Here is a 23,609-nt window from a genome sequence, read left to right as displayed (position 1 = left end):
CACACACATTCACTACTGTGCATGCGGCTACTTCCGCCTCCCGCTGCAGAAAGCTCTACTAATAAACTGTCCAACACACACACACACACACACACACACACACACACACACACACACACACACACACACACACACACACACACACACACACACACACACACACACACACACACACACACACACACACACACACACACACACACACACACACACACACACACACACGGCTAATGCAGCAAGAAGTTGTCTGGTAGATCGATGCAAACTGAATAATTAATGGAAGACAGGAAACAATGTTTGTTGTTTCTATTCTTGCACCCTGCTCCTCTCTTTCTCCTGCCCTCCTCTCATCCCTTGTGCTGTTTTTCCTTTCTCTCTTCATTAGGCCTTTTTCTTAGACTGTCCAATTCTTCAATCCTTCGCAGCTCTCCTGTTCTCCTCAATTTTCCCTCGATTTACTTTATCTCTTTATCTCGTCTTCCTCTTTCGCCTGTTCTTCCTCATTAAATCCGCCTTTTTTCTTTCTGCCATCAACCCTTCATACAAAAAGCTTTTTTATATCATGTCCTCCCTGATTTAACTTCTCCTTTCTCCTCTCTTCCTTCCTCACTCGTGACTTTTCTCTCTGGTCTCACATCCTCCTCCTTTGTCTCTCACTGACCTTGGATGTAACAGACGTCTCACATTCACTTTCAGACACTGTAACCACGATCACGTTTGTGTGTGTGTGTGACGGAGAGACAGAAAAAAAGAGGAGAGAGTATTAATGTTGCAGAGATCAAGCAATAAGCCGGCAAAAATGCTTCCTAAAAATACAAATAACAAACTACAGTAATGAAATGTGAAAGCATACTTGGTAAATAAAAAAAAAAACTACTTTTGTCCTCCCTAACTGATTAAAAACTCTTCAACATATGTTGATTCTGTCCATCTGTGATAATCTGTATCAGATCCTTTGTTATGTGAAATTCTCTCCTTTCTTCTTGTATACGCCAACAAGGAGAACTGCCCTTTAAACTGGAACGCAGCCTGAAGGCTCCATATAGTAACGACGGTCCCTTCAAAGCACAGATAACGTCTGACAGCAGGCTGCCGTGCTGAGTTGCACCCTAAGGGAGTGTGCGAGGTGGCTGCATCACCAACAATAAATCCCTGATAGGGCCCTCAAGGACGTTACATAATCTCCATGGGCCCTAAGTAGCAAAGATAATATCTGATCTTACACCGTTTTGCCACTGAGGACCTGAACTAGAACCGTTGTTGGGTCCTTTGAGGTGTTCCTGCCCTCCTCAAGCTCCCAAAGCAACAAAGATAACATTTCTATCAGCGTTGGCGAAGCCCTTCAGGACCATACATGACACTCTTTAAAGCCTGCCCTGCCTAGGACACCATGAAGGGCAGATAGGATCATTTCGGGGCTTTGATGTACAAGAAAGTGATTTTGATTATGTTCTCAGGGGAAACAATTACTCAGTTTCTTGCAGTTTTGCTTCAGTAGTCAACAACAGTCGAACTACTGAGGACAACAAATCATTCTCCAGTTGTGCATTTCAAAATGAAAAAGATTGCAAAATGATGCATCTTGGTTTTGGGATTTCAATAATCTTTACTGTTACTTAACTTTCCCCGTTTCTCTTTTCAAAACTTTGCTAAAAAATTTAACACTCAAGTGAAAAACAACCCACTGGTTCATGCTCTTACAAAAGTCAATACACAAGTATATAAATCAATCTATGATACCACACATAAAATGAACACAGTCCTAAGAACAACTGCACTGTAGCTGACCAGCAGAGCCGCAGGTGAAAATCATGTTATTGCTGCGCTCCATTGGTTTAACGTCTCACCTCGCAGCAGAGATGTACTGTAGGAGCTGTGTCAGTGCAGTGTGACATTACTGCCGGGTGTGGTTACAAGTGCATCAGAGCACATTTCTCACCACACCCAACCTGGGGCAATAAAAACAAAGCTTTTTGTTAATTTGTTTGTTATTTGTTGAATGCAAATCTTTAAAAACCTATTAACCATGTTAATAAAGCTTCCGTATTAATTCCTGTTAAAAGTCTTTGGTTTAAAGCTGCCACATGTGCAACGGTGCCAAGGGGGCACAACTGTAGTTGGCGAATTAAGGTTCGGCTCTCCAAACTGCTCCAAGTAGGCCAGATTAGATCAGCTCCTGCCCTGCAGCCTCGACTGCAGCGGTAGCCACAGACGGAGATAAGACCTTGATAAGATCTTAAGGACTCACACCTAACTGCTCATCCGTGGTGATAATGTACAACAGCCATTCTCAACCAGTGGGCCTCAGAGCGCCATCTAATGGGCCAAATGGTTAGATTAAAAGTAGATTTAAAGATTTTTTTGGTAATTTACAAAGCTAGTGGTCTTTATATCTAAATGTGCTCAAGAATTCACATAAATAAAAAAAGTAAACTAAATATTCAGTCATGACAGAGTTGGAGAGAGGCACAGAAAGAGTAGCTTAGTGTTATCTAAAAGATTTTCAAAGTCTGAACATTCAGCTTATTTTAATAACAACTCAACTCTCGTAAGATTTCTTCTTGAGCGAGACCTGGTTAGACTCTATAAGAAACAGTCCAAATCAAGCAAAAGGTAAAGAAAAACAGTTATTTCTGTCAAACAAATCCAAAAGAGGGCGCCAGATGCCGAGCTGCTTCTTAAATAGAAAAAATCTAGCGACAAAATGTCACCAGAATCTCATGAAGTCATGAACGTGGCTGCAAGAACTGTTTATTATAAGAAAAATGCACTTGAGGTGTTTTGCTGTGAAGTAAGGTGGAGGTGTGCTTGATTGCCTTTTTTGAACTGAGAAAAGAAGTGCACGCATTTCTGGAGCAGCAGCACTCCCGTCTTGCTGAGCAGTATGCTGATGGTTACTCAGCTCAATACATCGATATGAGGCAGAAAGAGCACAGTGTTTTTGGTTTCAGACAAATTTGAAGGCTTCAAGAACAAAATGTACTCTTTGGAACAGAAGAGCCAAGAAGGATTTGACATGTTTTCACTCCTAATTGAAACTTTGGAAGCTTCTCCTCATGTCAACACATCCAGGACTATAACCCAGCATTTGACTTTGGCAAATGAAAGTCTGCAGACTACATCCCAGAGGACCCATGATGTGGAAATCTTTGGATTTTGGACTCTTTCTCTGTTGATCCTGCTTCAGAAGACATGGCTCTGTCCACTGTGTTGGAAAGTGAAGTGATGGAGCTATCAGCAGAAAGCAGCCTGAAGCTTCAGCTCGCACAAGTTGACCTTGCTTCATTCGGCATGTTGGCTAACAGTCGTTATCCTCACGGTCAAAACGGGCAATCAGATTTATGTCGCCTCTCACTACCACCTATTCATGTGAGTCAGGGTTTTCCATTGTGACTGTCACAAAATCAAAGGTGAGAAACAAATTGAAAGCAACCACAACTTGATCTCTTGATTTTTATTAATATAATTTTATCTCTGGTGTTTATTTTATTATATTGACTTTTATGTAGTTAACACTGTTTTATCGTTGCATTTTTTTGTCTTGCAAAACATTAGTAATAGTTTACTATTTTGCTTCTATTGATTTATCTTAGTGTTTTGTTTTAATCCTGCTATGTGAAGCACTTTGGGCTGCATGTTTGTATGAAAGGTGCCACATAAATAAAGTTGAGTTGTTGAAAGCTGTACCTCTGAATCTGTTCAAAGCTGTAGGTCTGATTCTCTCTCTCTGAAAGTATTTTACATCCAGTTCAGATTTCACATTCTCTGCAGGCGAGTGTTTGGCTAAAAGTCAGTTTGTGCTACTGTGTCATCAACTGGCCCCAACAGATGCTAGTACTGTGTAAATAAAGTATATAGGGCAAGTGTATCAGTATCACATGACCAGCTAAGAGTATCAGCTGCGGAGGTGTAAAGGCGTGTTGTGGTATCAGCTGACTGAAAGACATAAACATCTCAGAGTGATTCTGTTTTTTTGTCGGCTGCATTGAAATAAAATAAAGTTATTTTGATAGTAAAAAGCAGAAAGACAGTGTATGTGTGCATGTGTATAAGTGAGTTTGAGGTTAGTTGTGATTTGACAGAGGTGCTGTTGTCAGCAAACCTGACTCTGCTCTGTTCTGCCTGGGAGGTACCACGGCCTGCTACAGTCTACCCACCTCAGCACCTCCAAGTAACCTTCTTCAGACACACACACATACACACACACGCAGACAATCATAAGCATTGTCTTACATCTTATAAACAGTAAACATTTACAGTCCTTTGTGTCAGGGCCAAGAAACTCTGAGAGCCTCACAGCAGATGTTTGAATTCAAGCTGTCTACAGAGCAGCTCGGAGACACATTAAAGATGTGTGTTTGGTTTTCTGTGCTTGGACACTGCTCATGTGTTTGTTTTCATCAGCTGCTTTGCACTTGGGACAATAAATGACCAACACTGTGCCCCTTCATTAATTTTCCCTTAATTACCCCACAGACATTTGGCTATCTGAAAATAATGGTTTATTTTCTTTAGTTGACTCAACAAATCATCCACAGCCTCTCCTCTGCCTCCTCATCCCTCCTTTGATTATCATTCCTCTTGCAGAGTCATGAGGGGCTGATGCAACATTGTTGATAGTTTGCACTAAAAATGTTATTTTTTCAGCACTGGCTGTGTATAACTGGTAGGACTGAGCGATATGGGCAGAATTAAATATCAAGATATCGATATTTTGACAATATTGTAGGGATGATTATCAGTGCTTTCACAAAATATTTACACAATGAGATTTTTGATAAATAATCTCCAGTAATGTGGATATAATGAGTAAGTGGATAAAAGCAGATGAAAATTATATTTTTACTGTAATGCGGCCTTTAAAAGCAGGAAAAGAACAGTTATTCCATATCACGATATTAAAAATCTAAGACAATATCTATAAAATATCACAATAACGATATATCGATTTATTGCCCAGCCCTAATAACTGGATGAACTATTTTAATAATTAGTGTGTGAGAGCTCATTTCAGTGTGTCAAAATCTGTCCAAAAGAAGATTGTTTAGTTTATAAAATATTAGAAAAACATATCAAAATATATATATTTTAAAAAGCCCATCGTCTTTTCACAGTGCCCAAGGTGACATCTTTGTTTGTTTTGTCCAACTTTACAAAATGCCAAAATATAAAATGTATTATAATATGATACTTTGCTTTCAGCAAATTTTTACATTAGATTAACTGTAACCTGGATATGTTTGAAATTTTTGCTTGAAAAATAAATCAAAATTGCAGATTCAATGATTCTATTGATCAATTGACCACCTGTTTCAGCTCCAATTGATTATTATTAGTTAATCAGTTTATTTATCGATTATGAAGACCAATTTATTGTTTTAAGTAACTGTTTTAAAAGAAAAAAATGCTCAAATTCTCAGGTTTCAGCTTGTTTTTTTAGTGCTCTATGACAGTAAACTTGATTGGGGACCAAACAACATATTTTGGTTGCATTTTGGGCTTTAGGAAACATTGACTGACATTTTTCACCATTTTCTGATATATTAAAGAGCAAACTACTACTCAATTAATCAAGAAAACTTCAACTGATGGGTCACTAATAAAGACAATTGTTAGTTGCAGCTCTAAAAACCAAAGAAAATATTTATTTATAGTTTCATAGAAATAGCAACTTGCAAATAGGCGACATGTATTTCTTAAATTATGAATAATTTAAAAAAAATCAATATTAACTGACCAATTGTTTCAGTAAAGCCTCAGGTTCACCATCAGACACCAAAAAATGCTAATTACAGCCTTCTTCCCCTCACTGCTTCTCTAATCGACACAAAATGACCAAACATTTAAAATAAAAGTTTTCAAATTTATTGCAAAGAGTACTTTAGTGCTCGATATCTTAACAAGAACTGCCAATAAATGTGTTTTTCTCCAATTAAAGTTGGACCTATTAGCTAGAAGATCCATGACTCAGTTATATGAATGAAGCTCTGATTTTAGAAAATGCTTGTTTAAAAAGGGATAAGTGCCATTTTTCTTCTCTGTAAGGGAAACTGCTGACACATTCTCAGACAGCACCCCCCCCAACACCAGCTCTCTTTATAGTTAGATTACATAACATAAAACCAGCTGTTAAGTAACACCATGACCCATTTCTCTTTCATCTTTTTCTGCTCTGCTTCCACTGAAAGAAAAGATACAGGCTTCCTCCTCGTCTCTCTATTCTCTTACCTCTTCTATAGAGCAAAACAATGAGCAAGAAACATAAATCCACAAGCTTGTTTCCCTCCATTCTTCCATGCATAATAAAAAAAATAAGTTTCTATCACTCAGCTCCAGTTATTCATTCCACCATTCACACTTTAATTCATTCTTCCAGATTTTCCCGTTTAATCTAATCTTAATCAATCATCCATTTTTTCCCTGTGCGTTTCCCTCCAGCTCATTCATTCATTAATTATTTCACCATCAAACCACACATTTGCTTCACCCTCCATCCATCCATTCATTCATCCCAATTGTTTATTCCAGTCAGACTCGAGGGGTTACATAACCCTGATGTTTACCTCTGCAGCAGAATGTCACAGGCCATTCTCATCTTTGCAGCTGTGCTTTCTCTCACTGTGATCTGTGTCCTTTGTTGTTTTCTTTCTTTTTTTACGTCAGTGGATCCAGCCTGTAGGTGTTTTTCAGTGTGAAGGTTGTCTCCTGTGTCTGACCGGCTGTTTCTGTCAGTGTCTCTTTTACCAAGTGTGTCTTCAACCACGGTCAGCGAGCTCACACGCAGGTTATTTAAGTCCAGTGTGTTTTTTTGTGGTATTTTTCAAACATCCAGCAGAGAGGCGAGCTTGACTTCTTACCAAACTCAGCACGATTTGTCTCTCTCTTCTTTTTGCCTGTTAACAACTTGACACGTCCTGTAGGAACAATATCCAGCTGTTCTGCTTGTTCTGGATGAACCTTTTTTTTGTCTTTCCTCTCGTTGTTCGGTTTGAGAAATGTGGAGCAGCTATGCAGGTGCACCTTGTATCCAGTGGGTAGGTTATCCCAGTTGAGGACTTTGAGGGGTCAGCGTCAGTACCAGCAGGTCTAGCAGCAGAGGCACGATATCGCCTGGGTGCATTATGTGGTGTCCTCTGACTCACTGTGCATGTGTGTGTGTGTGTGTGTGCGCGTGTGTGTTGTTGAATGAGTGTGTGTGAGCTCGCCTCACTCTGCACTCTGTTAAAGTGCTGCAGTAAACATCCAGAGCTCTGCTCAAATATACGAGCTTCTGATGTAACCAGGCAACAACCCTAGGAGGACCAATGGGGCGGGAGGGGCTGAAGTTAAGAGCCAATCGTAAAGAGGGAAAGAGTTCAGTGAGCCAATCATCAGCCAGAAAGTGGGAGGGGGTTTCTTTTTTTTTTGATCCGCTCCGTCATGACTATAGACTCAGCAGTTATTACAGCCGGTCCGGTGGGCTGTGTAATGGCGCACATACGCACACACACAGACACACACACTCACACACACTATCCAGCTCAGCGCAGACACACAACTGGGTCTTTTCTATCCTGTCTGTGAGCTTCTGAAATGCCTATTAGAGGCATTTATACATCTAACAAATTACTGACCACAAAGATGACAGTGATACACAAAGTGCTGATCGTAGAGAGAGAAAGAGCAGAAGTGACACAGCAGAAGAATGTAAAAAACAAACAACACAGTGGGAAAGAGAGGATGGAGGAAGGACAACAGCAAGAGGCAAAAAGCAATAGAGGAAAAGTAGAGAGTCCTATCAGGATGTAATGACCGTGTTCATCTGTCATATTTTTTTCTACGCTACATTGGTGATAAGATTATGGGCATTCTTCCAGGAATTAGAAGTAGGTTAGTTCATTTTGTCCTGAAGTTTTTGTACATCAACCTCTTTCAAATCAAAGTCAGACACAAAATCAGACTAGACATTATGCAAGCTTCTACCAAAGTGGATGAAATGGAGGTCAGACTAAAAGGGGCTTTATCAAGCATTTCATTATTTCCTGATCTCATCCAATCTGAGTTGGAGTGATTGACAGTTTGGAGATATTTTCTCAGATTTCAGTTTGTATGTTAAATATTTTTTTTGTTCTGAACTGTGGATTAGAAACTGAAAATGTTAACTTGGCCTTTGGGAACTTGTCATGGGCAATTTTCTAATTGAGAAAATAATCAACAGATTAGTTGACCATGAAAATAATTAGTTTCAGCTCTGATTGCCAGATGCTTGAAATTTCATGCACTTCTGTTATGTATTGTTATGTGTGGTCAATGTGCAGATTTATTTATGTTATACAATATTAAATACCTGCCAGAGACATAATCAGAAACTCTTCTTTTTCAGTGGAAATGTTGTAATACACATTGCAATGAAATAAAAGGAATATTTGAAACTAAGTGTAAAATGCATGTGGTCTGAATTATACTTGAAAGCGACGCCAAAGCGTTCCAGTTCAAATTCTCCGTTTTCCTGTCTGGGACGCACTCGTCTAAACTCTGCAGCATTCCAGAAATTCCTCAATGAAAGAAACAGAGAGGAATAGAGACAAAAGATGCTACGAAACTTTGGTCATTAATCATGATTTTGGCTGTTTAGTGTTGATTTGTCTTTCATGGTCTCATCGCTGGTTTTGCCAAACTTAAATCCAGAACTTTACCTTCATCTTCTGTGACAGACACAATAGAGCCACAGTGGCAGCGCGTTGACACACAGGAGCTTCAGCCTCAGCGTGAGGGATGACAATCAAAATAAATCATTTTTTCCATGATGCTTTGGGAACGTCAGCGCTCCTCACAAAGTCAGATAGGACAGGTTTACCAGAACTTTGGGTAAGAACTGATAGCACGTGCAGGGCAAGCAGTGCTATCTAGGTCAGTTAGTATGTCATATGTCATACGTTGTGCAAAGTGCCGGCACCCGAGCCTTGACCTAATCAGGTAGTAAAGGTTGAAAGCAGCAGCGAAAGGAGGGCGAAAGAAGTAAGACTAACTCAAGGAGAGAGGGGAAGGAGTTCTTTTTCAACAATAACCGATTATAAGTTCAACTGTGTTGACTATTATTTAATCATAAAAAATAAGAATGAAGGCTTTGAGTCTCAAAAGGACCATATGATGACAGATGTACAGTATATCTCATGCAGTGCGTACCATAAAGAAGGCAGGGACTGTTTTGAAAACTCTCCCTGTAGGTGCATTCAGGGACATCAGCTGCCCAAAGGCAATTTCTTTAATAAAAAAAAAAGCACCAAAGATTCTTAACTTTCCGAAAATATTTTATATTCTTATATTATTTGAATCCCTTAATTTTGACTGGTCAGCTCCTGTTGGGTCAAAACTACTCATAGTACAGAGCAGAATTCAAACTGGGCAAATAAAGTGAAAATAAGGGATATTTATTACTTTTAATGTTTTGCATTTGTATTTTGGTCAATATATGCTAAAATAAACTAATCCTGTTTCCTTCAGTGCCAGTCATGGATGAAAGCTGTTTGTGATCTATTAACTAGGTCACAATACCAAAAGCACACAGCTGACTGATGTACTGACCTATATACTGTATTTACCTCAGTGAACATGCAAACATATTAAAAGCAGCCTACACTTATTGAGGATATGTATACCGCTCTGCAACACGTACCACAGGTGATAACACAGAAACATCTAAGGTCAGGTCTAAGGTCATGTTAAGAAGTCAGTATGTTTCTAAGGGTGTGTTGGATCAACTTTCTGAAACCAACAATCTGACATCCACGCCCACTTACTGCAGCGCCATGCCATGAAAAGTAACCAGACAAGGTTTAAGCTGAAAGTGATTGAACTTTAGGTACAGGAAGAAGGCTCTCTCCATAATAAAAAAACTGGAAAGTGCAATTTTTCTGCAGATCATGTGATAGAGTGTAAAAGAAAGTCAATTTTTATTAATATAATCAATATCACATATTTGCTGCAGGCGCCATACAACATCCCTTATCCTTAGACCCCTAATGAGGAAAAACTCGACCTTTAACGGAGAAATATATTGTGTTTATGTGCCTGTGTGCACATGAGCTATTGGCTACTCTTCATGAAAACCGATGAACATGACACGGGAGAGATGCAAGTTAATATCTTTGTGTCGTACACGTGCACATTGTTGGTTCACACCGAAAGAACAGTGCTCAGCGGTCAGTCGTGGAGTCACACTTGAACATAAATCATTTCTGTGGCCACATAAAAATAACTGGAGGGAAAGACTTATAACGGGATTCAAAAAGAAGTACGACCTGGTTACAGAGCGGTTACCTGCGACAGGAGATGATCTATCATGTGCTGGAGTCATGTTAGGATGGTATGATGGTTGTAATGGAGGAGAATGACGAACAAGACTGGAGGAAGGGAGGAAAATTGAAGACAAGTGTTTTATAATGTGTTTAAATTTTATCTTCTGGGTTGACCTTTTCCCTCCCGACGTCTGATAATGCGTTTTCACTCAGACTGACAATCAATAAATCGTTCACAAGTAAAAACACTTTCAATCCCCCCGCCCTCCCCCTTTCTCCCTCTCTCTCTGCTCCCTCATGGCCTCTCCTGCCCTGATTCTCCTTTCCCTCCATTAATCCACTGCTCCCTGCTGCTCCTCTCTTTCTCACCGGGGCCAAAAGTGAATCCCAAGAGCCCCGTTCCTTAGCCTGCCAGAACATTTCAGTGGGCCCATAAAAAATACTTTCCACAGACAGCAAGAATATAATCAAGGGTAGAGAAGGAGGGAAGTAGTGATGGGGGGAAGAGGAGAGATCAGAAGAGAAATACCAGGGATTATATATAGATTTGAGATGAGCAGGGGCTGTCAACACGTAATGTGTGTGTATTGGCTGTCAGGGTCTATTAAAGGAGCACTGCAACAGCTTCAGAAGACAGACTTCCCTGTCTGTCAAGTGCTAGACAAACAACTTAGACACAGTTAATGTTGAGTCAGTAGACAGGGTCTTTATCTTTATGTCTGAGCTGTCAAAGAATAACTAATGGAGCAATGAGCTGTCCCAAAACAGTCGAACAGTTTAGAGCAAAATGTTTGTGTGTAGTAGGGACCGACCGATATTGAATTTTTGGGGCGATGCCGATACCGATATTAAGGAGTAAAAAAATTGGTGATAGGCCAATATTGATCAATATATCAGCTGATCAATATATTGGTCAGGCTCCAGTGCGGAGCGCCCCGTAACAGAGTGGTAAAAGAATGTACCACATACCCACAACGTCCCTGGTTCGAATCCGGCAAGGGACCTTTGTTGCATGTCATACCCATCTTTCTCTCTCCCCGTTTCCTGAGCCTCTATGCCCCTGACTGTCTACTAATAAAGGCAAAAAAATCCTTCTCATTAGTGACACCGGTGGCCGTTAAGTGAGCCGTGGTCAACAGTGCCTGCAGTGCTGCTCGTGCTCGAGCGCTTGTCATTGTGGCGGTGTTTTGTTGTGAAATGTGTTGTGGTCGATGGTGGTAGCTAACGGTTTTACTTTGTGGGAGAGCTAATATCTGCAGGATGTTTCTACTCAGTCGGTTTTTGTTGTGTTGTGTTGTTGGCTGTTTGTTGATGGCACTAAGGAGTGCGCAAAAACCTAATTTCCTGTGGCTTTTTTGTGGAAAATCTGAGAGGATGTCATTTTTTAAGTTACTTTACAACCTGGTCACTCATTGGTAATAAAAAACAACTACTAATAAATATAAATTGCTTCACAATCCTACATATACAAACTTTAATTAACTGATCATCTACAGTATGTTACTTGTCCTGGAATTACAGATTTGCCCCTTTTCTGTTAATTTTGTTTCCTTAGGACCTGAATATCGGCGTATATGTTGCTCGATGTGTCAATTTTGTTTCTTTTTTAAAATTGTATAGGCAGCACTTTATGTATATTTGATACTTATTTCTTAATTTAACTTTAATACGTATATTGCTCTATGTGTATTTTTTATGTATAGTTATTTATAAATTATGAAACTCCCAGTGAGGTTTACCGTTTCGGTGCATTGATGTCATTTTGGACAATAAAGTTTATTATATAAGATTTCTTAACTCCCTAATATCAGTTTCAGCCCCAAAAATTCAGAGAGTATTAAAAACTTGAATGGGACAATGAGACTAAAGGCTTCATACTGTGTGACTGGTTCAAAAAGGAGGTTAAACAGAAGTATTTTCTAAAAGTCTGGGTTACAAACATTAATTAAATGGGTTCATAATGCAGGCTCTAGACTCCAGGGTCTACAAATACAGCAGTAATCCCACAGACCAGACACTGAGCTTGGACAAGGTCACATGAATGATGGCTGCAGGCTAGTCACAGCTAACGGAGCGTTAATACCAACTAAAACAATCACATGAGACTTAAAGATCAAAACTGTCTGGACAGCATCGTTTTAATGTGCTGCATGGAGCCCTCCTACAGCTGCCACATAAAGCCGTACTCCAGTGCCCCTCTCCCCTCACATAAATCCTTTTGTGTTGCCCCACAAACAAGGCATTAACTTCTAAACCACCAAGGTACCAAAGATGTGGACTCTGATGCACAGATCACACACCCAACAACAGCCTAAACTTTACTGTTATCCATGACCACAGCATTTCAAGTTTCATTTTAAGATAAAATGTATGAAGTACTTATACCAAATACAACTGTGTGACTATGTGTTTTCATTGTGGTTTGCAATATTTTAAGTATGATTGAAACGTTTAAGTGTTTCAGCATTTAGACAAACTCACTCTGGCTATATAACACTATGGAGTGACCTGTTGATACTATTGATGAATAAAAACACTGGTATTGGGTATCCGTGTATTGATTATTGTGACAGAACTCATTTTATCATTTGTTATGTGGTTATCGACTTGTTTGGAAGAACAGTTCCCAAACTGGGATCAGTGGACCAGCAGGGGCCTTTGAGAGGGCTGCAGGGTGTTCCCAGCAAAATGACAAATAGATTGATTTCACTTTTATTACACAAACTTCCAGGGAATTTATCTTCTTAGAGGGGATTCCATTGGACAAAATCCTCTCAAACATTAGTCAGTGGTGTATTTGTGCATATATTTTGGAGGTCCTTGACATGAATAAGTTTGAGATTTCCTGGTTTCTCAAAATCTTAAGAATGCTTTTTACTACATGTTTATGCCCTCATTAGGTAACTTTAATGTATTTAGTTCACTGTTTATTAGACAGACAAGACAGTCTTAGTTTCGTTGCATAAATGCCTGAAAACTGACACATTTTAATTGTTTATAATATTGTTTGGAGCAATTATATACATTTGATCATGTACAATTATATCATTTTTAAAACTGTATTGTGATATTAAGGTCAATAAACTGAGTGTGTGTGTATGTAGTGTAAGAAACTGTGGGTGTGTCTGTGGATTATGGATTACTGTCTGTAATCATCTTAAAGGCCAGTAGGACTGGCAGCATGACCTCACACACACACACACACACACACACACACACACACACACACACACACACACACACACACACACACACACACACACACACACACACACACACACACACACACACACAGACAGACACAGACAGACAGAGAGGCATAGCACGGTCAGTGTTGTAAAGAATGACAGGGGACTTATTTATTGTCCTAGTCCAGTTCCTTACAACTTAAGTCTTTATCTAACAGGTAGCACGCTACTGATCAACTGGGGCAACACAAAGTTCTCCTTTAAAAACCACGTGTCAGCATCCAAGACTGATTGAGATCTCCACTTAAACCGATAAAAAGCAACAAGAGCGATGACATGAGAGACAAACTGCAGTTTTGACAGGTACTGTATTCATAAAACTGCTATAATAGTAAAAGAGGTACTATTGTGGCTATAAAAAAGTGCAGCATTGTCACAACGAGCATGAATCACAGTGGAATCTGGACTAATGGTGCTAAATTAAAGGTGCAGTTCGTATAATTTAGTGGCATTCAGTGGAACAGACTTGGCAGAAATGGAACATAATATTAATAAGTATGTTTAAATTAGTGTGTAATAGTGTGTAGCCCAGAACGGACAAACCAAACACTGACTCCAGAGAGAGCCTTTTACATTTTTTCATCAGCATCATCATCTATGTAGAGCACTATTCAAATTTACATTGTCTGTTCATTTCAGAGTCTTAAATGTATCTCAGAAACCAAGACTCCATGGTGTGAGATGTGTACGCTTCTGTTTGCAGCAATTAGTGTTTAGTAATTAACTTAAAGGAGATCAGCAGATCAGAAGAACCTGAGAAGATGTTCCTGAAGGAGGATTGAACTCTGGTCACTCAGCGGAGACTCGTTATCCTGTGTACGTGAGACTCTGCATATGTGAGTCAGATCTTTGTTACCAGTTGCAGATGATCAACTGACTCTGGTGTGAGCCACTGGCAACTGTAGTAACTGTGAAAACCAATTTGGAATCATGTCGGAGGATTGTATTGTCGTTGCATAACTGTAACGTTAAAGACTGACAGCTGACTCAATTTATGTGTGGAGATCAAATGAATGTAAGGAACAATTGGTGTTATGTGGTGATTTGATTCTAGGATATAGTGAGAATGAACTAAAGAAGATTATGGAAAGCAAAGATTATATTTAAATAAATAATTGAATATAATTATGAGTGTCTGAATATTTAATAATTACATTAATATTACATTAAAATCTTCCACTTTTAGCTGTGTTCTAGTGTTGGTATGTATTCAGGATGTTTGTGTGCTGTTGACACTTACCCAACCGATGAAAATTTAAAGTACACACACATAAAAATAGAAGCTAATTATTTTATCAGGTGGTGACCCTATTCAAAAGCACATGACTCTTATGTGGAGCTGAAAAGTTTCATCTGCACCCAGTGACATAAGCAGCACTGAGAAGTAACCTTAACTCCTACCCTGACCTCGCCTGTGCCAGGAAACACCGACTTTAAGCCTGACTCAACAATCTACCATAAGCAGATACAGATACAAGAGCCGATCATCCAGTTGTTTTCACTTTGGTTACCTTAATAAGAAACACTATGCAAAGCTAAGTTAAATGTAAAGAAATCGGTCAAGTAATAATCAGATAAAATTTGCTCTAAATGTAGTAAAATGATGGACAATTTTAGAGATATGTGAATGCTGCAAGACAGTGACAGGCTTTGTGTAATGCAAAGCAGCCGTCATCCAGATTCTGGGGTGACACAACAATAAGAAACAGTATGTCTCACCTGGCTGCGGGGCCGTCATCCGTGTGTGTGTGTTGTGGTGAGTCGGAGGAGGCGGGACCCTCCTCTCCATCCTGAGGCAGCTCTTCACATTCGGCCTCGCACTTTTCATCATCCAACAGCTCTGTGATCTGAGCACGGAAACACAAAGGACATTAAAGGTCGGCACTAAAAATACGCACAGTCACTGAAATGAAAAGGCATATTGTTAATTACACGGCCAAAGGTATGACCGGTTACTGCACAGGGACTTCTCTCAGGATCACCTCATCTGGGATTGTTATTTTTGGGGACTGGTGCTAAAATGTTGCTATTAAAATTTACATAAATACTGTAAAATGTCTTCAGTTGTCTTTATTTGATTTTACATGGGATTCAAATGTTAAACATGTATGCCATATCCTCTGTATTTTCTTGAATGATGACTAAAAATACAAGACATGGGTTAGAATACCTCAGGTAAAGCAAACATTTTATGTGGATTAAAGGCAAATTTCAGAAACTGATGTGCCTCCTTTTTCACACTGACATTTAAACAGCCTCAAAAGGGATGTCAGTGGAGCGGATAAATTGTCTTAGCTCCAGGTTTTCAGTTCCATAAATGAACAAGACTGAGATGTTTTTCACATTTCAGAAAGGTCACAAATAATATAAAGATTTACTTTAATAATTTGGTACAAAAGTTGCCAACAGCGTTTCTTTGAGGACAAAAAGGCTGATTCTGACCTTGTGAATTTGCAGGGATTATGTAACTTCTTCTTAATAATTCCCATGCACCCTTTGCCTCATTATTTTTACTCATTTTAGTTGACACTTTTAGTGTTTTTGGATGAATTGCCCAGTAAAGAAAAGAGCAGAGGAGATAACAGGTCTGGAAAGAGAAATTTAAAGAAAGGTGTTGATAATCTGTAATATCTTGTTGCTATCTTGCACATAGTTTGTTTCATAAGACATCTAAATATAGATCAATCTAATGAGTGACGCATTAGTAACACTAATATCTTCTTGGAAGGACAAATGAACGAGTTGAGAAGGGAGAGTAGGCAAGGCAGAGAAGTAAGAAGAGCTGAGCAAAATAGGACAAGAGAGGAAAAGGAGTAGAGGGGATGGAGAGTTTGAAATCAAGCTGAGTGATATATCGCTTCAGACGATGCAGCAATGTACCCATGTGATAGTCACATTACAAATGTCCAATAGGCCAAAAATAATACAGCAAACTAGACCCACCGTGACACACTGTAAAACTAGTTAAACACATCCACAGTAACTGTGGTGTGAGAACAGATGATGAAGGAAAGAAATTCTGCAACAAAAAGTCGATTGACAGAACATTAATCAGCCATTATCCTTGATTAAATGACAAATTGTTTAATTCACTTTTAAATGTTTTATTTTTGAGACTGAAAAATCCCTTCTCATTAGTGACACCGGTGGCCATTAAATGAGCTGCAGTCAACGTCCTGTTGCTTGGCGCACATGCTCGATCAGCGATGCAAGACTATTAAAGGTGATGTCTTCTTCCTTCTCGCTTCTCACAACAACATAAACCATCTGTAACATTGTGTGTGGCAACATGTTTCAGCGAAGTACATCTGGCAAAATTCAGTAATGATGTAACTTTCTTAACAATATCACAATACATAATGTAAAAGATCAACGCTGCATTTTTTAATTTCCCAGTGCAGCAACGTCCTCATTTAAAGGGAGTGGTCATGGCATGGATAGAGGGAATAGAGAAGACAGAAGAAAAGCAGATATAGAAAAAGGAGGAGGGAGTGATGAATCTTTCCTCTGAGCAAATGAGGGAGGGAGGGAGGAGGTAGATGCTGAAGAAAGGAAGGGAGGGGGGTAAACACGTAGACAGGAAAAGCTCATCATAATAGAAATTTTGGACAGAATGTGAACAAGACAAACACATCTTTTGGAACTGTATACCTCTCTATGTTTTTATTTTAATTATAGGTAAAATGGTGCTTTTAAAAAAAAATATATCTTTTCTATGCTTGTTCACCAACTGTTATAAAAGATTATTCAAGCTATAGCCAAGTCACAAAGCTTTTTCACATCCTGTCAGTTAAAACTGGGGAAAAACCCAGAGAGACGCGGGTTAAAAGCAACCTTTCCAGTCATAAAGATGTCCTGTTTATCTTCTTTGACTATGTTATTCTTTTTGTCCTCCCCTCTATTCTCTCTATTCTTGCTTCGCCTCTCTTCTTCACTCTTCTCCCCATCTGCTGCTGTCACTGTGTCGTTGCTATGGAAACATCTACGCTCCAAGAGCTCTCATTGGCTGTCGGGGAATTCTCGCATCTTCACTATGTGCAGATCGAGGAGGATGACTCACAAGACACCTCAGTGTGTGTGTGTGTGTGTGTGTGTGTGTGTGTGTGTGTGTGTGTGTGTGTGTGTGTGTGTGTGTGTGTGTGTGTGTGTGTGTGTGTGTGTGTGTGTGAGATTAGGTGAAAGAAATCTTTATGTTAACACTGCTCTAGTTTAATTTTATATGAATTATACTTTATTTATTATGATCACTGCGTCAAATAGCTTCTCAAAGTTAAACTCTTGTGCACTAAAATGGAGCTAAACTGTGATGATTTACATGTAGGTGTCTGTAAAATATTAACTAAATGACTAAACGATATAAAACGCAGCCAAATAATGATTAATCACTTATGTCTTTTAACACTCCAATGCTGCCCATTATACTTGTGCACACAGCCTAGTTTTCTGTGCTCGTTTCTGCAACTGTATTTAAATATGGTAACCTTATCTCTGGGCAACTCCCTGTACTTTATCCATCATCCATTCAGTCAGAATATGTCAGTAAATGTCACGAAACTTAAACATTAGTTTAAGTGTTGATTTTAACTTGTCAACTCCGCCGTTTGTCGTCATTTCTTATTGTTGATATTGCCTCTAATAGCATTTTGTGATTTTGTATCTGTGAATGGTGCTATACAAATAACTTAACTTACTCAAGTGTTGTGGACTTCATAGGTATGTAACCCTTTAAAAGTAATACAAAACTGGGTTAAGGGTTAAAGAAAGGAAAGAAAGACTGTCAATAAAAGCAGAAAGAAAGAAATACAATGAATGAAAGGCAGAAAAAAGAAAGACAAAAGGAAAGAGACAGACACACTGAAAGACAGAGAGACACACTGACAGGAAATAGAAACAGAAAGAAAGAAAGACAGACATAAAGAAAGAAAGAAAGAGAAAAATAACAGGAAGAAAGTTTAATCATCATTTTTGCATTTATTCAAATGCTCCTAACTGAAACTGACGACAATAATCAAGATGAGACTGAGAGGAAACACCTCCCCATTAAATAATCAAACAGCTTCCCACTATCATCACCATCTGGATCTGTGTTCTCTGTGTAACACTGATCCCGAGGTCCGAGAACTCAGGATCGTCACTAAAACTCTGATCTACTAAACTTACATTATCATGTAAATTCATTCAAAGCTTTTCAGCTATAATATGAGTGAACAATACTGTGAATATAACCTTGAATTATGCACCATTTTCCAAGAGTAGATTCTATCGAGGCCATTTATCAGTGATATGGAAAAACGAGCTTGGATATCACCTTAAACATAAAACTTCACAGTGACGCTTAAATAAGTTTGTAAAACTATATAAATAAGCCTTTATAACTGTCCCAGGACTATAAATGTTGGTATAAACAGTGTGCAAAGAGTTATGAATATGATCAAAGCTGTGCGGAGTACGTTATCAGAAGACTGTTGAGATGATGTAACAAAATTAGAGGATAAGAGTTGTTAAATCCCCTGTCAGGATGACCCGGCATGGTCATTCATAGAGCGAGAAAGCGTTGGGGGGGTGAAACTATTATCCCCTTATTTAAGTAGACGGAACATTTTAATCACATTAACTCACAAATCAGTGAGTTTAAAAAATGAAGTTCCTGTGTGTTTTGAGTGTATTATGCAGGCTGTGTGGGTATCAACATAACAAAAGAGTCAGTGTCCCTATACTGTGTGTACATGTGTGTGTCTGTTGTGTTTGTGTGTGTGCCCGAGTGGGTGAAGACACGGGCCAAAGAACGCCCTGGAACAAAAGGTCTTGAACTTGGCCCTGGTTTAGAGGTCCGGTCCAGAGTTTGGGGACAGAAAACAGGAGAAAACAAGGAGCCTGACTGACATCGCTTGCTCAACAGTTGAACAGTTTTTGTGAGTTTCTCAAGGCTGTTTTGTGTGGCCCCTTATTTATGATATTAGTGTGGATGGATTTGAAGGTTATTAGTAAAATTTTGAATTGGATTCTGCCAGGACAGAAATGTGCAGGGTACTGATTTTTGTGAACATATCATGCACATTTTCAGGAATATATTTATATTCCGGGGCTTCACTGGAATATCTGCAGGATATATTTATCCTCTACTTGTCCTATATGCAGCCCATTAGTTCAGCTTCTGTCTGAAACAGGCCATTTTAAATTGCTGTCTCTTTGAGCCCCCTTCATCATGAACCCACTCTGCTCTGATTGGTTAGGTTAGTCTTTCTCTCTTTCTTTCTGTCTTTCTTTCTTTCTAAGCTGCAACAAAAAGGTAAACCTCACTAATATCTGTTGAAATGCTTTCATGCATGATTGCAGAGGTCACGATGAAGTGTGTCACTACTGATTCATAAATCATGTGCATTTAAGCTCAGAAATATCTATATTTGTTTTAGCTTTTGTGCCTTTTATATCAGAAACATAAGGTCTCATCCTTGGTCTGAACTACACTGTCCAATTATGTAGTTCTCAAAAAAAAGATACAACAAACACACACAAAAGGCAACGCTGACAGTTCTGGTGTTATGGTTTGATCACTGTGATCAATATTTTTCATTTTCAAAAAGCTGACCTGTAGTTTTTGTATCACAAACCTACTGTAAACACTGCACTTAATCTATTTTTCATTATATAACAACATTTGGTTGGCAGTTCATTTAGTCATCCAGCCGGTCCTTCCACACATAAAAAAGTCATCTTATTATTAAAGTGTTAGTTACTTAACTGCTACCTGCCCTGCTGCACCTTTAAACAAGTTGTATCTGGCTCTTGTAGGAATGTCATTATGGTGAGAACAACTGATTAGTTAAATAAGCATAGACAATAAATACAGAATAAGGCTGTCTCACATTTAAGCTCGATGGGAGTTCATGTATTGAACTAGAGGAAACTTGGAGAACACACAGGTCCCCAAAAGAGACGAAAGGCAAGGCTTTCCTCTTCAAAATAAACATTTTAGCATTGAAGTGGTTGAATTCGAGAACTGAAAAAAGGCTCTTAGTGTAAAGGTCCAAACTGTTTGATATCTCCTCTTTTCAGTCAGCGTGTGTGCGTGCGTGTGTGTGTGTGTGTGTTACTGTACTGTTTACTTTCAGCAGTACTGCCGGAAATAGGCCCTCTGGCCTAACGTTCCAGCAGTGAGTGGGCTGTGTGATCTAACACTCATCCTTAGCTCACAATTGATTTACAGACATCCATATTCTCACTGACTCATGATATGCAGTCAAAATAAATACTTCAACACAAGTGGAAAAAAAAAAAAAAAAGGAACAGAGAAAGGTTTATGAAAGAAACGTGTGCGTGCGGGTGTTGGTACTATATGTCCTCATACAGATATCTTATACATCTCCCTTGCGGTCCAACTAGGCCATCACCTCCTCTTAAATAACTTCATGTTCCAGCTGAAGTAGGTTATTGCTCAACAGCTTATCACTGTGTCACAGGATCATATAAGTGTATACGTTCCAACCTACTGTATATAGGCCGACGAATGCTGCGACATCCTCTGGTATCTGTAACATTACTCCGTTCGACCCGTTGTAATTAACATCCACATTCACTGTAGCATTTCTAACATGGCTTAGCTCCAGAGGCAGCTGGCATAGGCCGAGTAACAGGACACATCTTTACTAATTTATCTGCTAAGGTTAAACTAACTGACCTGGAAAAATAAGGCTTTGTCCAAAACTGTGTCACTGGCTAGTCAAGCACATTTCAATTGAATTACATTTTTATTTAAATTGCACCAAATCACAACAAAAGTTATGTCAAGGCACTTTTCACGTAGAACAGGTCTAGACCGTAGTCTTTATTTATTTCCCGGTTTGTATTTGTTTTCTGGGGATTAACTGTTTGTTTGTTTGTTTAAAAAAAAAAAAGATTTACAGGTTCAAAATAACTTTTAAAATCACAAAAAAGCCTGATATATAATAAATATTTTGTCATTCAGACATAGTGCCCATTAGTAAAATATCGTGTATGGCTTTTTTTTAAGAATAGGGCATGTTCTTATGTGATATTTTGCACCTGGTGGGCAAAAAAAAAATGCTGAAATGAATTTTTTGGTTATCAATGTTCTCACAGGCGCACATCACTAATAAGATTTTAAAACTGTTGTCGTTGAAGCCTTAATGAATATCTATCATGATTGAGAGGGACACTCAGTGCCTTGTCACAGTAAATCCTGTAACAGATTTTTCTCATCATTTATTGAGTTAATGAGAGGATTCTGTTTCCTGTTTCCAAACGTCCATCAGCGCACAAGCTCAGAATGACGAGGACTTTAATTCATAACTGGTCACATGCTGTATGTAAAGCACTCTGCTGGATATTCAGAGTATCATCCTGCAGATGGTGTAAAAGAGAATTGAAAATCAATAGGGAGAGTGTCCTGATTTGATTGCTCTGAATATTATTGCTGTATGAGTTGTTTTTTTTTAGTTGATTATGTGCATGTATTACTTCATGCTGCCATGGTCTTTAGCGTTATGGACGTTTTATGGGAAATTTACCATTTACTGTGACAGAAAAGTGACTGTAAGGGCTTATTTAGACATAAAAAGTACATAAAATCGCATTAACATCCTATTTATGTAACAAGTATGTCTGTAAAGGAGCTTTGGTAAAATCAAATCAGGCCTTACATTTCAGCTTTCTCTAAAATCAGGTCAAGATTAAGATGAAACAGTGCATGCCTTTTATGTCACAACACTAATTTCAAGTACATATGTGTCAGAACGTGTTGCTTTTCTAATACTGCAGGATGTATTGTAAATTGTAATAAACTGACTACTCATCAGTCAAGCTTTTGCGCCAAGCTATGCTAAACACATCACAAACAGTACTAAGGATTCTGAATGACTATTTCTGGTTTTAGTTATTTTTCTGTACAGATACCTCTGCAATACAAAAGCTTCGACAAACAAGGTATGAAAAATAAACACCTTTTGGTATTGTCATGGCAGCAACAAGCCTCAGCATAACCTCAAATCTTGAATCTTCCATACAAATACCAAAATCCAGCTCAGCACTTCTCTTTGGTACATCCACGCCCATATGTTTTGGCTTCAATTCTCAACTAAAATTAGGCAAAGCTGTGTCTGAACATGCCACGAAACAAGTGATCTACTGTCTCCCTCCATCTTTCAAATGCTTCTCTGTTAATGCACCTTTCCATTTTTTCACTCTGGCTCAACCTTTCTTAAAATATACCTACTCTCTAATTATTGTAGTTTATTTGAATGGCTCTGGTTAAAATCTCAGGGGCATGTATAACTTACCCACAAGTCTCTTACCAGGCATTATGAGGGTTTGTTGTCACAAAGTGCTGTCCCCAGTGTGGCGTAGGGGCTGGAGGTGTCAGTGCCATGGTTACATCATCGCCAGCTTCTTTTCTTATCCCTCCCCTCCATCCCTTCATGTCTTTCGTCCTCTTCTCTCTTTGCACACTCACCATCTCTCACCCTTCTTCCTGGCTGAGTTTCTCTCCCTCTACCTCTATACCCCCGCACATATTTTTTTTGTGCCCTCTCTCTTACATAAGACACATGGATCGGTGCAGATATTTTGTCTCTGCAGATTTTTTCCCACTGACTCTGTCTGCTCTCTTTCTCTCGCTCGCTCTTTTTTCCTGGTAATGTTATATTCTCATTTAATCTGACTCACCAGCCACACACACAAAAAAAAATTGAGGACAGTGGGAGAAAGCAACAGAGATAAAGAAACTAAAATTTGAAAATAAAGATTTATTTCAAGGAATTGCATTAAGTAGTTAAGTATTTTGTTGTGCTGAAATCAGTTTCAGATTAATTACCATTCTTCCACAAGATAAAACTTTTATAAGGGCTTAAATTGTTTCTTGAGTAAATGGATGTAACAGATAATCACTCCAAGCACTCAGAATTAAAAGACCACAATTAAAAAGAAGCTATAAAGGGAGGAAATCAGTGAAAGAAGAGAAAAGGAAGGAAACAAAAGAAAAAAAGCAGGTAGTTTGAGAGGTATTGAACAGGTGACCTACTTAGACACCATAGTTTATCCTCACACTTTCACAATGACTGTTTTCAGC

At 38.8% G+C, this 23,609-nt stretch overlaps 1 protein-coding gene across 4 annotated transcripts in view; it reads right to left on the bottom strand.

Annotated features, from left to right (window-relative positions):
• Window positions 1-23,609, bottom strand: part of fam13b (family with sequence similarity 13 member B) — an 83,936-nt gene that overhangs the window by 20,469 nt on the left and 39,858 nt on the right. For all 4 annotated transcript variants that reach the window (XM_062425201.1, XM_062425200.1, XM_062425203.1 and 1 more), the window contains exon 7: window positions 15,245-15,372. In XM_062425201.1, the coding sequence (XP_062281185.1) occupies window positions 15,245-15,372 (128 nt within the window). The remainder of the gene's footprint in view (window positions 1-15,244; window positions 15,373-23,609) is intronic.

The sequence above is a fragment of the Scomber scombrus genome, chromosome 9, assembly GCF_963691925.1.
Source record: "Scomber scombrus chromosome 9, fScoSco1.1, whole genome shotgun sequence".
Lineage (NCBI taxonomy): Eukaryota > Metazoa > Chordata > Actinopteri > Scombriformes > Scombridae > Scomber > Scomber scombrus.
The sequence above is the reverse complement of the archived record's forward strand: the minus strand, read 5'-3'. Positions and strand labels throughout refer to the sequence as shown.